The sequence below is a fragment of the Bombus vancouverensis genome, chromosome 16 (genome assembly GCF_051014615.1).
Source record: "Bombus vancouverensis nearcticus chromosome 16, iyBomVanc1_principal, whole genome shotgun sequence".
Lineage (NCBI taxonomy): Eukaryota > Metazoa > Arthropoda > Insecta > Hymenoptera > Apidae > Bombus > Bombus vancouverensis.
In genome coordinates, this window is record NC_134926.1 from 10,548,487 (window position 1) to 10,563,906 (window position 15,420).

At 41.7% G+C, this 15,420-nt stretch overlaps 1 protein-coding gene across 16 annotated transcripts in view; it reads right to left on the bottom strand.

The window, feature by feature from the left end:
* Nucleotides 1-15,420, bottom strand: part of heph (polypyrimidine tract-binding protein 1 heph) — a 435,707-nt gene that overhangs the window by 224,055 nt on the left and 196,232 nt on the right. The window contains exon 1 of one of the 16 annotated variants that reach the window (XM_033340787.2): nucleotides 12,445-13,833. The exons of 14 other annotated variants lie outside the window; for them this stretch is intronic. In XM_033340787.2, the coding sequence (XP_033196678.1) occupies nucleotides 12,445-12,447 (3 nt within the window). In that variant the 5' untranslated portion in view covers nucleotides 12,448-13,833. Of the gene's footprint in view, nucleotides 1-12,444; nucleotides 13,834-15,420 lie in introns of those variants that run through there. One more of the 16 variants, XM_033340790.2, reaches the window with a different exon arrangement.

Sequence of the window (15,420 nt, forward strand, 5' to 3'; positions counted from 1 at the left end):
ATATTCTTGCAGCCGATATCAACAAATTGTCAAAGCACTTTTACGCGTATCTTTTGCATAAACCACTATCGACGTATTAATGTTTGGAAAGGATGGCAAGTTGAATCCTGTTCAATGGTGAACATCAAACGGAAGGACAAGCGACTAGCCGTTTTGGGAACAGTATTTAGTACACACAAATGTACACACACAATCGGCTGCTTTTAGAGGTACCATGATGCACAAAGTCTGACGTGTACATTGGATAACGCCAATGCCGGCGGCGTATCAAGTTTGACATTTAATATCTCGATAGTGGTATGCTCGATATGCAAAAAATACAAGTAAATAGCGTTTCGAAAATGTTTTGACGTCGGTTACAAGCAATGTGGGATACGAAAATATAGCTGTTACTTAAAAAGATAGCCACAAAAGTAGTGACCACGGAAGAGCTTTTCCAAGCAATTGCAGAAGATAAAATAAACATCGACATGATATGCCTACCTCGAAATTGTACGTTTCTTTCAAACGCGTTTGTGCGTAGTTTTCCAGCTATTTACGTGTTTTCAGAGAAAACGCACGTATTTTATATAACACAGGGTATTATGCAGTGACTCGGTTATACACCGTAGTAGTCAAAATACACGAATAAAGATCACAAATGGGGAAAAATGTGATTCATTTTTGCCGATTAATTTTCGTCCATTAATTTTCATCGATTTCCTTACGTTGGGAAAATCGCCTGAAAATTTACGAACCTTCGAACCTTATCAACCATTAGGTTGTAGAGACTTTTTCTCACGATTTCCACGGTCACTTATCCCCACTGAAGGAAGCAACCCCTGGGCCAACACGAATAGATCGCGCACGTACAATGCACACACTCTCTTTTATCATTTACTTTGCCCGTAACAGATACTAGGGGCATTACTTTACCTACGATATACAAGGGAATGGTTGGAGTCGATAGCCTCTCGTTGTTACGTACACCTTGACATTTTTCAACTTCAGACAATTTTCCTGGCTAATTTCCGCAATTTGATAATTTATTTCGAAAACCTGTAGCGGATTTAATTAAAATGAAGTCCTTGTTCTATCGGCTTTTGTAATTAAATATATTTCAATTCAGCTGGAAGTGTAATATTATTAACGATAAATTAAATATACGTTGTATATTAAATTACAATCATATCACGATAACAGATAGAGAAATAGATAATATCGAAATAGAATATTAATCACTTAACTGCGTTCGACGCGTATACACGTCAAACCAAAACTTTATTTCGCTGCGGTCGACGTGTATACTCGTCGTGTAAAATAAAAAATTACCATTCACTGTAAAAATAGAAGATTTTAGTAAAAAATAATAAAAATGGAATTTACTGGTATGTCTCCTTTCTACTTCCAGTATATAGTAACGCTATTATATATTTTATAAAAAAACGTTTGATCAATCGATTATTCTCTTTGATCATATCGATTATACTCCCTGCTATAATGTATTGCTTTTTATAAATTCAGTTGATTATTTTCCTCGATCCATCCTCATTTGTGTACTTTACCGCGTATATCGGCTATTCTCCGAATTCTTTTGTGCACTTTATTTTATTATTTTTTCGCAATTTCTAAGTTTTCGATAGCAATACCTTTTTCAACGACGAATTGCTAATTTTTCACCGAATAAAAATGTAATCTTTCCTCGTTTTGCTTCACTTTTCTCGTTAAATTTATAGCACCAATTACGCAACCCGTAAAGGATTTTTAAAACTAAATTTCGCGGTCAAACTGGTTAAGTGTAACCACTGGTACATCGATATTAGCAACGTTCAACAAATATTAGAATTATTTTAGTATCACTGAAGCAATATGGAATTCAAGGATAGCGAACGTTTGCGATGATGCAAACAGAAAACATTCGACGAGGAATTTTCAGAAATAGAGGCATAGATTCAATGACAACAAACTTAAAACGGAGATCCTTGAGAAACACCTAGGAGAAACCTACGTGACACCGATTTTTACTTAGAACGAAATAAACAATTAATATAAGAGGTAGGATAGATTCTAAAAGAATTTTACAAATATACATTCGTCCGGGTTCTTCGTAATATTTCATACGGATTAAAATTACTTTCCTACGATTTAATTAAAATGTGAAGAATCTCGATGTTATTTTTACATATACTTGAGATGTCTTAACGTTATGTAAAAGTTCAATGAATCCACGCGTTATTCGTTGGACGACTGAGTTCAGTAAAGTAAACAACCGTACAACGAATATAAATGAATTTTGTAGCTGTTTAAGATAAATACCATTATATTACAGATTCTTTGAATCCAGACTTTTATCGCTTTATATTCTTACGCATCGTTTTGACAACGTAGAAAACATTACAAACGCAAAGCTACGGCATAAGCGAATCAACTTGCTTACAAAAAGCAATAAAGCTCTATTTACTGACGCAAAACAATCATCGGTGTATACAACATTGTGCAATGTTACACAACTCGGTATTAATATTATCGATTATTGCGTAATCTCTACCTTATTGCATCTGTAGAAAGGAAAGGCGTATTGGGGTACATTCACACGGTCGTAGAAAATCATGGCGGACGATCTTCACCGATGCACAAGCACACGATACTGCGACAATACACTCGCGCACACCACGATCACTCGGAACAAAGGAAACACGTGAAAACTGGGGTGAAAAATTCGAGCAACACGACGAAGAACCAAACTGTGCGACGGTTGAGGGAAGACTAACAATTCGAAAAGGTCGACCAGAGGGGACGAACCGAGGGGTTTTGAGTACGCTCGGGCCCGCTCGACGTCGCTTCAGACCGATTGTGTTTACATTACCGACAGAAACATTCTATTATTTACAGTTAACGTTCAAACCTACGATCTTTTAAATATAACATAAATTTCGTTATTTTATGTAGCACAGTATATCCGTCCGAAGATGGATAAAAAAATACGAAAAAGTGATTCAGACGAAATGGTGGAAATTTAACGGAGATTCTCGAAAGAACAATCTTTTCAAAAATATTCAAAGCCACTAGCTACCTATTTTTTTCGACAACTCTTTCCTTCTCCTTTGTTCCTTCCATTCTGTATTCCTATTATGGCAACGCTGATTTTTATAATAAACGGTTCTCTTATTACGTTACCCATTACATACTTACATAATAATATCTTCAACGTACATCTCACCCGATCTCATTTTATCACTTGTCTTTTTTAGTCCACCAGCCCCTCTAAAGCACCGATGGTCTTTAGAACATCGTCCTACTTGTCCCGCTCCGATGCTGTCGACCTCTTTTGCCCAATATGCACACTTGTTAATTGTATTAGTGAGAAAATTGACCTTTTTTCGGGCAACGTAAATACGTTAAAAACCTCGCTCTAGAACACTGTGCTACTCGATAACGACGGCCAGCTTCCCTCCGCTAAACCGATCTGTCTCGTTGCTTTCGTCAATTGTTCGTTCTCTTTCTGCTGTGCTTCTTTTCTCCGTATTGTTACTTGTCCGTCTGGTATTTTCTTTTCTCTTTATCTTTGTACGGGGAGGGTATTCAACCCGTTTAACCCTCGAACGATCGTGATGGGTTTATCTTGATCCAACGTGATGTTTACAATTTATAACAATTTAAAATGTTGGTTTATGTAAACAGAGGATCACGTACGGAAGTGCTACGAAAACGAGGAGAATACGAATTGGATCGACAACGAACCGTTACGAGACTCCGTGTCGGTAGTCTCGAGGATTACTAAATCAAATTAAATTAAATTAAATATCTATGGCATCTATTACCTTCGAATTACTAACAAAAAAAAAAAAAGAAAATTCCAAGGATCAATCGCAGCCAAACCATCCTTCTTTCTCTAACTTCATCCAGTAGCAGCATCTCAGCTGAACCTTTCGTGAACAACAGAGTCAGTCCGAAAGGCAGGGGGAGAGAGAGCGAGGAAAAGAGAGCCTACAGGCACGTCCTCACAATACCGCATTACGATACCACCCCATTTACACCCTTTCCTTTTCTTCCAGCCACCCTTCCGTGTCTCGAACCCACCCTTTTGCCAAGGGAATTGCCGTTGAAGGTTCGAGGCGGCGCAAGATGGAAGGCGATCCTTGAAAATGAGATCGAAAGTAGGCCCCTGCGACACCCAAGACACAAAAGAAAGAACAAGAAACGAGATTCCCGCTCGTTCGTTTACTTTTCCTTTCTCTTCTCTTCTTTCTCTCTCTCTCTCTCTATTTATTTCGTTCCTTTTTCGGGCACAAAAGGGCGGGAAAAACGGGCGGCGAGGTCTCACTCCTTTCGTCGGAACACCGTTAGAGCTCTGGATTTTGAATTTAGGTCGCGTGATTCTTCTCTCTCTCACTCTCTCTCTCTCTCTCTTGTTTTTAACCTTCCGGAACTCACAAAGATTGGAATTACGATGTTCGCGACACTCGCGATGCTTTCTCGCATAATCGAGCGAGCTGGAAATTGATGCGTCGATCTTTTCTTCATGCAGGCTCTCATTGTCTCGCGTTTCTCGCGATCGTCGATGCTTAACTGTGGAGGTGCGAATAGGAATTCGCGTCTTACGGAATGAAAGTCGTGGATTAAGATTTTGGAACGCTTAGCAGCGTTTGAAACGTGTTTAGAAAGCTAGTATAAAAATTCTTCGCAGTACCAGATCTTTATTAGCACTATGATTCTTGAATATTTCACTTTAACTATTATTTAAGAATCTCTCATAACTATTTTTCGAGGATATTAAAACGCGGATGAAATTATTTTATTTCATTAGTATTTTAAAATAGGGAAACATTGATATTTCCCAAGTTTCATATAATATATTGTTACCGAGATAACCACATTCGTACTGCGATAAGTAATGGCCACAAGGCTTTATGACACAAGGCTCACAACTCGAAAATAAATAAATCAATCGTACTTTGAATTTCAAACTTTCACCACGATGTCTTTTAGATATTTTAATATTCGCCTTTCGGCATAAGATATTCGTGTTTCGATTTTGCATTTGTACCTGGCATTTGGATTTTGGACCGACGTTTCGTAGTCACTGCAGTCTGCTTCATAAGGAACGTCTTACCAGAATGCAAATGTGAAACGCAATTGCACGATCGAAACACGATCGTTTATCCTGAAATACAAATATCGAAATAAACGAATATATCGGTAGAAGAAACTAATTGTTTTATTCTTATTAGAAGAAGCACATCGGCGAATAATAGAAAAATAACGAATCACATTCCTACTTTTATAATTTTATAATTTACAATTCCAAAAGCAAAATTTCGCAGTTGAAAGTAACATTTTATTCCAAGCAAGTACGGTATTCAGATCCTTTTAAAAATTAAATAGGAATTTAAAAAACCATTCTAAAATTATAGAAATAGTAGAACAATATAAAAGTTCCATAAAACCAATTAACCAATTACAACGCTATTCTGTGTGCCACCCGCTTTGCACGAAAATTCGTTTCAGCGGCACGGTGGGCAAAATAACCGATAACATCGTTGTTCGAGCGTGCCGATTGCTCGTCCAAGTTCGATTGGGAATCAATCGAGTGCATCAGGCGGTGCTTTAATCGAGACGCGACGGTAAATCGTAAGAATCGGAACGGTTCTACCGGTGGAAGCGAGGGGTGGCGGGAATAAATTGAAGATTCGTTGGAAACTTCGAGATCTCTGCGAAACTTTGTTTAACACGACGCCCCGTAGATATCTCGAAAAATTTGCTCGATTTACAAGGAAACGCTCGTCGACGCTAAAAAAATTATGTAAATTTTGCTTTCTACGTTTTTAACGACGTAAGGCGAAGAAGAAGATAGGTTTGTTACTTCTTTTAGAATATCTATGTTTGTGATATTCAAAGACCGCGTGGAAAAAACGAGATAACTGATTCCTTTTATTTCCTGTCTTTTCTGTCGCTTCGTGGTCAGATAGGAATATTTTAATACGAAATAGCTGAGAAAAGGAATAACCTAATAGATTCGAAGATACAGTACATCCACGATGTTTTTCAAGAAACGAATAATACCAGTGTACTTTAACTTGACTAATATTAGTCCGCGTAACTAATGTTATTAATATTTCCTTAAATGTAAAGCGCGAGAAAAACACACGTTTAAAGCCAAAATTAAATCCAAAGACAGTTTCGATGTGGAATCGGTTTTTAATTTTCGCATTGTGTTTACTTTTCCATAAGAGACGTGAAACGTGACTTGTTATATTTTTCGCGGATACTCTGCAAATATTACAAACGAAAAGAATAGTTTAAAATATAGTTCCATGAACTTTGCAAGCTTCTGCCATCTATTCGAAGGTGAAACAAATTTAATAAAGTTAAATCTCTGCTTCGTTTTCGATGATATATGTCATATGATGTTTTTATTTTCTTTTTTTTTTTACTTTTTCTTTTATTCGTATTTCGTGTTTTAGCAAAATGCAAGAGAGACGATGTTGGAATTATGAATGACAGGGATGGTTGAAGCGTATTAATATGTTCAACGATGAAAGGTTATCGGAATGGATTTTTACTTTGCTTGAAATATTTCGTATTAAATATTCTATGTTTCCATTTGTGAAACAGGCAAAAATTATTTTTGAGTTCCGTCTGTGTTTTCGTCGCTCTGTTTTATTCGCATTGAAATTTTGTGTTTGGAAAAAGAAGATGTGTGTGTGTATGTAGTTGAAGAAGATATACATATTTCATTCTGATTTTTATATCGGTAATGTAGAAAACGTATTATGTGCGTTCTGTGAATTTATTTTGCACTTTCAAATTTCCTATAAATGTACAAAAATCCGCAGTCTACGAACGATCGACGAGATAAAAATTTGTTCACGGTTCTAACATCGTTATGTTTTACCAAAGTAGTTGGTCAATGAACGAACAATCGAACTGCAAACGTTATTGCAGGGAAATTTAGCACCACGAACAGGAACAGAAGTTCCTCGAATCCCAATCAAATTCCAGTCGATAAAACCGTGGAAATTTATCGCGAGTGGCCGAGATGTTTCGCAAACTCGTATCGAATCGACGCCTCGATACACAGGGGTTGGAGAAGCGTCGTAAACTCGAGGCTGGACGAGTCTAGGGAAACTACGATGGAAATATGTGTCGCTGATAACACGGATCGTTGCAGTTTCTGCAAATTATGCAAATGCAACCGGTCTAAGTGGCTTTCCACACAGGGCTGTTTGCGTATTAGAGTGGTAAAGAGCCACACTTGTTTCGGGGTTGCTTAGAAGCGTTAGTTAGCTCGAGTGGAAAAGTTGAGTTTTTGCGCAGGAAACTCGATCGAGCGTGATATTTGAATTTCATTTAATCGTAGTCCTGCATATTCTTTATTTCCTCTTTTATCTCTCTAATCCTCTTATAACGAACTTCATTTCTGAATGGATTTCGCAATTATTATTTCTCCAATGAATTCTAACTTGTTGGAATAAAAAATAAATTTACTTCTAGGCTACATTATAAAAAATAGAGTTACTTCTAAAATTAATGCTGTCCTTGAGTAGAAGATAGGGAATGGCGAATAGGCGAATGTTTCGAGAGAGAAACGTTCGAGAATGCATGCTCGAATAATTAACCAGTGAGTAGGATTTTTCATGGCATCCACGGGCCGGAAGTGGATGCAGACGATACGGTTCTTGAGCACAGCGAGGAAGACGAACAGGTAGCGGAGGAAGAGAAACAAGTCACGGGGCTCACTTCCATTTTTATTGTCAGCGAGCTCCTTCCGCTAGACTTTTATGATAATTTAATGCAGGACCGATTAAGCGGCGATATATTTATCCTGTGTTAACGACGCTGATACCGCTGAATCGACGCAAGAGTCACGCAATTAGGAGAAGTGAATTTTCCAGAGGATTTGCCTCTTCGACGCTCCTCCGCGCTATGAAAGCTGCATAAAGAAGATTCGAAGATTAATCTGTTATGTTTGTACATTTCGTAGTATTTTTAATGCTGTAGAGTGGGTCGAAGTGGAAATCTCCCTTCTTGCGAAGGGCTCCTAAGACAAAAATTTTCAAGAACCACTCGCGATAAGCTCGCCAGGAAACGGAGCGAGAGCTTCCCTGGCAATTTTCAGCGCAAGAACATTGCTCTTGCGTTATTCATGCGAACCTAAAGTAGCGTTCTTAAGAAGCATCTCGTGGATGATGTGCCGCTTTGTGAATTTTTCTACGGTCACTTTCGCATCGACGGAGTTATCAAGAATTTCCTACCATTTGAATATTCAAAGGGAGATGCTCGTTTCGTGATAACGATAACATAGTGGAAATTTCAACGATTCTATTATATGTATATGAGTTACGAGCAATTGATGCGTGTCATAAATCGATATCTTGTAAGGAAAAATCTCACTTGGTACGTATTTTTTAAGGATACAATAGCGCGTGTTTTAAATTCATATTTTTCTATAGTAATCTGGCCAAGTGTTGCAAGTTTAGCGTAGCGTTAATTCCAATATATTTTTCGTATACGAATTTTTCAATTTTCAAACTGAACGAATAATCTTGATTTGCATAAAGATAAAAATTCTGAATAGGAAGGTTCATCCTAAAATATCATCCTTTATTTTTTTCATTTATTCTGAAACCTACGTATCGTGTTTCCTCCTCTGCTCTTCAATTAACAACGTCTCGAGAATCACAGAGGGGCAAAAACCACCGTTGACCCAACAAATCCGTCAAACACGAGAAACCAAAGAAATGGAAAACTTGTTCGAACTTCTCAGTGGCCGAGAAACGCCGAAGCCCAAAGGAACTTGGTTCGCAAGGTCCCAAGAGATCAAACCAAAGCCCCAACAGACCGAAGCGTCTGATACCAACTATTTCCCCGCAGCAGAGTGCTAATTAGCCGGTGTACACAAGGAACGGACCGTGAAGATAGCTCGAGACGCATCCCACCGCATATCGCCGTCGGCCCGCTGACGTTTCCTTCGAGCTTCCAGAGAAATAGGTGAACAGACGCTCGTCTTTCGCTCGTTTTATCGACAAACAACGAAAGAAGTTTCTCCCATCATCGCGAACCAGTGAGAAACATGACACAGAGATTGTTTATCCGAATCGTCGTGCGAATCGTGTTTTGCTAAATTGTTTGGAACAAGGTGAATTTAGGTATTACATTCTTTTAACTGGAACGAGACAAATTTGGTGAACTAAAAAGTTTTCGACAAAGCGAATGCTTTAAACGATGCTTTTGCAGAAAAATGTGAGCGAATGCAATAATTGGCAGAAATTAAATGTTATGGCACGGTATACGGTGACGTTGAACCAAATTGTATCGAGTCCCCAATTATTTACACGAATATATGCGAATATATGAAATGTAAAGCGAAATTCAAAGCTGATAATTTTTCATTAAAGAAAGAAGGAGAATTGAAAAATTCTATCGACAATGACGTGTTCAAAGAGATTACAGAAACTAATCTACGACAAACGGTGAGATAAATAGCGTTTCAAAATGAAAGTAAACTATTCGTCCATTACACGTCGCTTGTCCCAAATAGGAAAAGCACGAGAAATGACAAATGGTGTGTGTGCATGCGTGTTAAGCGATGTACAGAAGCTTAGACAAACGGAGATAGCCGCCATTCTAAACTTTGTACATTTTTTAAAACTATCATCGCTTCTTCTGACAACAAGCGAATCTTATATGACGATCGAAAACGTAACGGTAGTCTGATAAAGATAAACGTGCTTCTCCGTCCGAAGAAGATAACAGCGACTGTGTGACCCAGATATCGTGTAATAAGGAAAATTAATCGTAATAAGAAACGCGCGTAAAATAATACACCGAAAATTCTAGATCTAAAATTTTGAAATTTACGAAACAATTTGTGTAATAAAATTGGTATTTATCGCATTCCTTCGTAATGATTTGACGGCAATCGCCAAATACCTACTAATGGTATTTCAAAAATCATCATAAACACGTTCCAAAATGAATATCGCCATTCTAAAATATAAAAACCGATGAAAATCCAAGGTACAAATTTTCTAAACGTTATTCTTTTATTTGTAATAATCGGAACGACGAATATCATTCGGAAACCTTCGTAGAACAACGATTGCAAAGTGAATGCTGGCTACGAGGTGCAAATTTTCCCACAATTTCATGATTTTTTAGGGACACGAAACATCTGGTTTTGCGGAAGATGGCAGAAGAAAGACGCGAGACAAAGCTCCGGCTAACGAGGTTTCCGGTAACGAGCAGGGCATGGTAACCACTGAATCAGGAACAGATTTAGCGACGACGATGAATCACCCGACGCGTTTGCTGTGTAAACAGGGACGAGTCTCGCGCCAAGGGAACCCCCGACCTTGCCCTATCACCTCCGACGAACGCCTATCATCCCTTCTGTTTTCCGCTGCTCCTCTCTTTCTGTTTGTCGAGGTTCGCCAACCAAGACGCGGCATCCTCTTTAATCCCGCTACGATCGACAGGTGTCGAGAGGATGCTGATCGAGGATCCTGAACAAACTCGGGCTTTCCGCTCGATCGCGTCTCCGCATGAAATCGGGGTGGTAGAAGAAGATGTGGTCGTAAGCGAGGGAAGAAATTGCGTTCTGGTATTATTGGACGCTACAACATTTTTTTGAAACGTAATTGATGGGATTTTGGTGTGATTATAGGTTCGGTTTGTTCGATGTTCGACGTTGTTGGCTGGAAGGAGACTCCTTTCGGAGGGCGACCGACGAAGAAACTATTCGGGTTTTCCATGTGATTTTGTTCGATGTTCGATGATTGAAGCAAAGTAGTACAAGCGAAAAGATCAGTCGTTTAAGAAAACGACTGTTTTAATAATCGTATTCGCTCCACGACAGTGAACGACGGACTTAAATTCCATCTGAATGACTCGCGTTGCACCATATCCAACTTCCAAACCTGGAGAGCCATCTATCACTGAAACTACTTTGGAAATATCTCAGGGACATGCGGAAATTCAATGCAACTCTTTTTCCTAGTGGCGGGAAGAAGGGAAACCGTGTTCCGCCGCGAGCTGGCCGCGGAATCGTCGAGTCTGGGGATTTTTTCGCGAGATCCAACGACGAATGCAGCTTACGTCACGCTCGAGGAGCTAGGGGGAACGGTCGTTGCCTCTTGACAGCCCGTTTCAATGCACCGTTGCTGAAAAGATTTACGCGCGCGAGCGTCACTCGCGATTTCGTCGCGTCAAGATGTCTGTGAATTGTATTACGAATTTATATACACGTGTCACGACTACACGCACGTTTTCCCAAGGGCTGAAAACGCAAATTCAAAGGATCGAGAATGCTGCCCCATCGGAACGCTCAATTTGTTCGCGTTCGAAATATGGATTGACGTATTACACCCTCTGACCCAAATAAACCTAATTTACTCTACTTTGGAATGAAAGATCGTTCGCAACAAAGAATCGGACACTGCTCTCCTACCTTCGACCGAAGGTTCTGATTTAACCGTTGAAGAAAGCTACCTACCACTCCCAAGCAATTCTTACTTCTCTAAACTCCTTCGTCCGATCCTGAAATTGTTCTCGAACGCACTAACCATCACAATCTCACAGACCTAATATCCTTCGATAAATGGAACACTATCGCACAGACTAAAACGTAACACGGTAACTCCGAAACGCGAATCGATCCTCGAACATGGAATACGTAACCAGTGCGCTCCAAGTTCCGCATATTGACCCGGCTTATTAGTCGAACATAAGCAATCGTCGAATAGAGTATTAAACCCGCTTGGCGAGCGTCGGGGGACAATCGCGTCGTAAAAGCTGCTTAGTGGTTCGGAGCGGCGAACAAATGGACAACCAGGGGATCTGTGGCTAATTTATGCGACGGACAACGATATTAACGAGAGCCCTTTAACCTGAAGGACGCGTCGTGGGACTGACCCAGTGTTGCGAACTTCCGACTTCGAAATGAAACTCTGACACGGTCGATTCTCTGGCGAGATCCCTAGATAGGTTTCTAATTTGCAAAGATCGAGGACTATGAATCGTTTATGGTTACGCTGGCTCAGAATTTTTACGTCTCTATCGCGCGTGGAAAGTCTAATTTCCTGTAACGCTTATAATACAATATATTCGTGAAACGTATACTTTGATGAACACATGTTTAAGACAAACGTCTTACGATCCAAGTAAAATTATAATTGCGTGATTAGCACGGTCAACAGATTACTTAACTAACTTAATTTAGTTAACTACGACCGATCAAACCGAACATATTATATCGGTGTTTCTTGCAATCCTGTTTTATAAACTGCGTCTTCTTGTTCGGGTCTGTCCCGAAGAAGAGACACGGAATGTTCGCGAAACGCCGACATAGAGCGGATCGTACTAACAACACGACGGAAACCCGCGAACCTCGTCGACATCGAAAATTCTCTTTTCGCGTTACATCGGCCGAAAATGCGCCACGAAAGAAACAAATCTTCCACTCACCATGGTGTCTTTGATGTGTTCAACCGGTTGCAGGAGGACCGTAGTGGCAGCGATGGGACGATGATGATGCTGTTGTTGTTGCTGATGATGGTGATGGTGCTGCTGCTGATGCTGATGGTGATGGTGTTGTTGGTGGTGCGGATTGCAATTGGCGATATTCGTGCAGGTGCAGCTGCAGCCAATGTTGCAGGCTTGCTGGCCGGCGAAGAGGTGTCCTACCAGGCCGGGGGTGATCGCTGCTGCCGCCGCGTTGTTGATGCTGTTCAGCAGGGGCGGAGGCAGGGACACCGCACCACCCGGGACAAACGGGTACGAATGAAAATACGTGGTGATGGAGGAACGTGCCTCGTCGGCGCCTATCGTCTCCGCTAGCCAACACTTCCCGTTCCCCGTCGCCGAGGGTATGAACAAGCCTTGGCCGCCCAACGAGTGCAATCTCCAGAAAAACCTGCCTCGTTGTTCCTCACCGGCCCAGCCGCGTTCCAACGACGGCTGATGATACCGAGCTTCCGTCTTGCTCGTTCGGCCCAACTCGCACGACGGCCACCACAGTTTGGCCGATTGCCGCTCGATCCCTCTTCAAATCAATTTTCGACTCCTCCCGCGAGTTCGAGCTCGAACTCGGCGCGGAGATCGAACCGCGAGGCCAGCCAAGTTCCTTGAAATCTTCTTAGAGAGATCTTGCCCCGATTCGAATTTCGGTTAATTCAATTTAGGTATAGTCGTCCGGACGTGAGACGTCAGAGAGCCTAACTGGTACACCTTAAGAGCTAACACGCGCGTACATCAGATTAAACGCGGTCCTTATTGTACTAGACACACATACGACCGGTGACACGCATACAGAGAGACTCAGAAGACGTTGGTTTAAGCCTAGAGCGATAGTGTGCGGTTTAGTCTAGACGAGCGACCGCTCTGTTAGATATACGATGATTGTCAAAGTGTGTGAGCGAGTTAGAGCTAGGGCAAGTAGGTCTGTGCACCGAGCAGAGATAAAAACAGGTGAAGTGACACGGCCACGCGATTCAGACGCATGCATACGCGCATATACATGCAGAGGGCAGAGCGTACCTTTCTTTTCCTTCTTTTTTCGACGGGTGTGGGGGTAGAGGGGCTCTCGCACGGTTCGCTCGCACGTTAATTGAAACGTCGTAGGTACATACGTGGATTCGTGATTGTTCCTTCTTTTCTTTCCTTAAAAACAGACACTTTAGCTAAGAGAGCTAGCTGAAAAAATGATTGTCACGAAGATTGACGAGAGGACGCCCCTTGAAATAGGGGCAGACAGGGAAGAAACACGGTCGGGCCTTGCTCTACTTCCGGTGCGGATCAGCTGGCGCGGCCCAACGATCGGATATGTGCGAAGGGTGTATACATATAAACGTATGTATATATAAGTGTAAATATATATAATATATATATATATTTTTCGTATGTGTATATATATATATGTAGAAGTATATATACATAAATATCTATGTAGAATAATATATGTACGTAGAGCGTGTACGGAAGTAGTACAGAGGCTGGAGATCACATGAAGACACGAATACTCGTTTACTCTCTTTCAACCGGCTAGACTCGCACGCGGACGAGGAGGAGGAGGAACCGCACGTGGTTGCCGTTCCTTCCCACCTTTCCCTTTTGAAAATGTCGTTAGAATTCCTCTCGGTTACGTCCAACCTGCTACTGTGCTTGATTGTCTTGACGCGATTCTCTTTAGTGCGATCGGTCGCTCATTATTCACGCGCGACCATCTCTTTATATACGTTACGTTACTTAAATAGCTTAATTTTTACTTATACATAGGGACAAACACAGATTCGTGTTTACTTCTAAGAGGGACTATACTTATTATATTTATCCGAATCTCCCTCGCGGTTTCTAGCTATACAGCACGTTTTATTCTTTTTTTCTTTTTACTATAAGGTAGTCTCTCTTTATAGACGCGTAAGCCACGTCTAACGCCCGAACGACTAACAACAGCGTTCTCTAGTACCGACGAATCGCGGCCAGCCGCGGCAAATAAAAATATAATTCTCTATCCCAGCCTCGCGATTCTTCCCGCGAGCCCCCACCTCTTGCCAAGCTTCGCCGGCCTCTTCTCGCCGCTCCGCTTTAAATGATCCTCCTGCTCCAGATTCACCGGCTCCTTCTCCCTTTCTCTTTCTATCTTCGTTCGACTTGGTAGCACACCGACGAGGGAGGTCTCCGGCGATTGAACGTGTGCGACCTTGAAACTCGTACACACGGCCGGCAAATACGAGGAAGCCTTATTATCTCTTTCTCCCCTTCTTTCGCTCCGACCGATTCCTTCGCTGGCCGATGCTCGTAGCACGGGGACTCCCGTTCGACACACACAGACACACACACACGGTCGGACAGTGGGAGAGGGCAGTGAGACTGTGATCAAAGAGCCGGTGCATGCATGTGCCACTCTGTGACAGCTGGCTTTGCTCTTTCTCTCTCTCTCTCTCTCTCACACTCTCTTTCTCTTTCTCTCTCTCTCTCTCTCTCTCTCTCTACGTTGCTGTCGTTGCTCAAACTCGTTTCTCGACACACTGAAGGGAGGGAGACCAAAGTAGCCTCTATGGGGCTCTCGTGCACACGGCGTATCACGTGTCGACCGTTTTCACACTGAGCGTTTAGGGCTGGTCCGCGTGAGATCTCTCGGCCGGCTGGCACGCGCGCGTGGCCAGCGACACGGGCAGGCGTAAACAGTGAGAAAGAGGGAGGCAGAGGATATAATACACCGGACAACGACGGCCGATCGGTGGAGGACCAGGTGGACACCGTTTTCGAGAGAGACAGGAACGTACGACGATGCGACGTGTCGAATCGTAGAGAGGACGAACTTAAGAGACGTATCGCAGTGGAACTAACTCTGCTGGAGATATACGGGGTAGAGAGAAGCACGGAGTTAGATATGACAGATATCGGTCGGGCGCGCGTGTGTGTCTGTCTGTGTGCACGTGT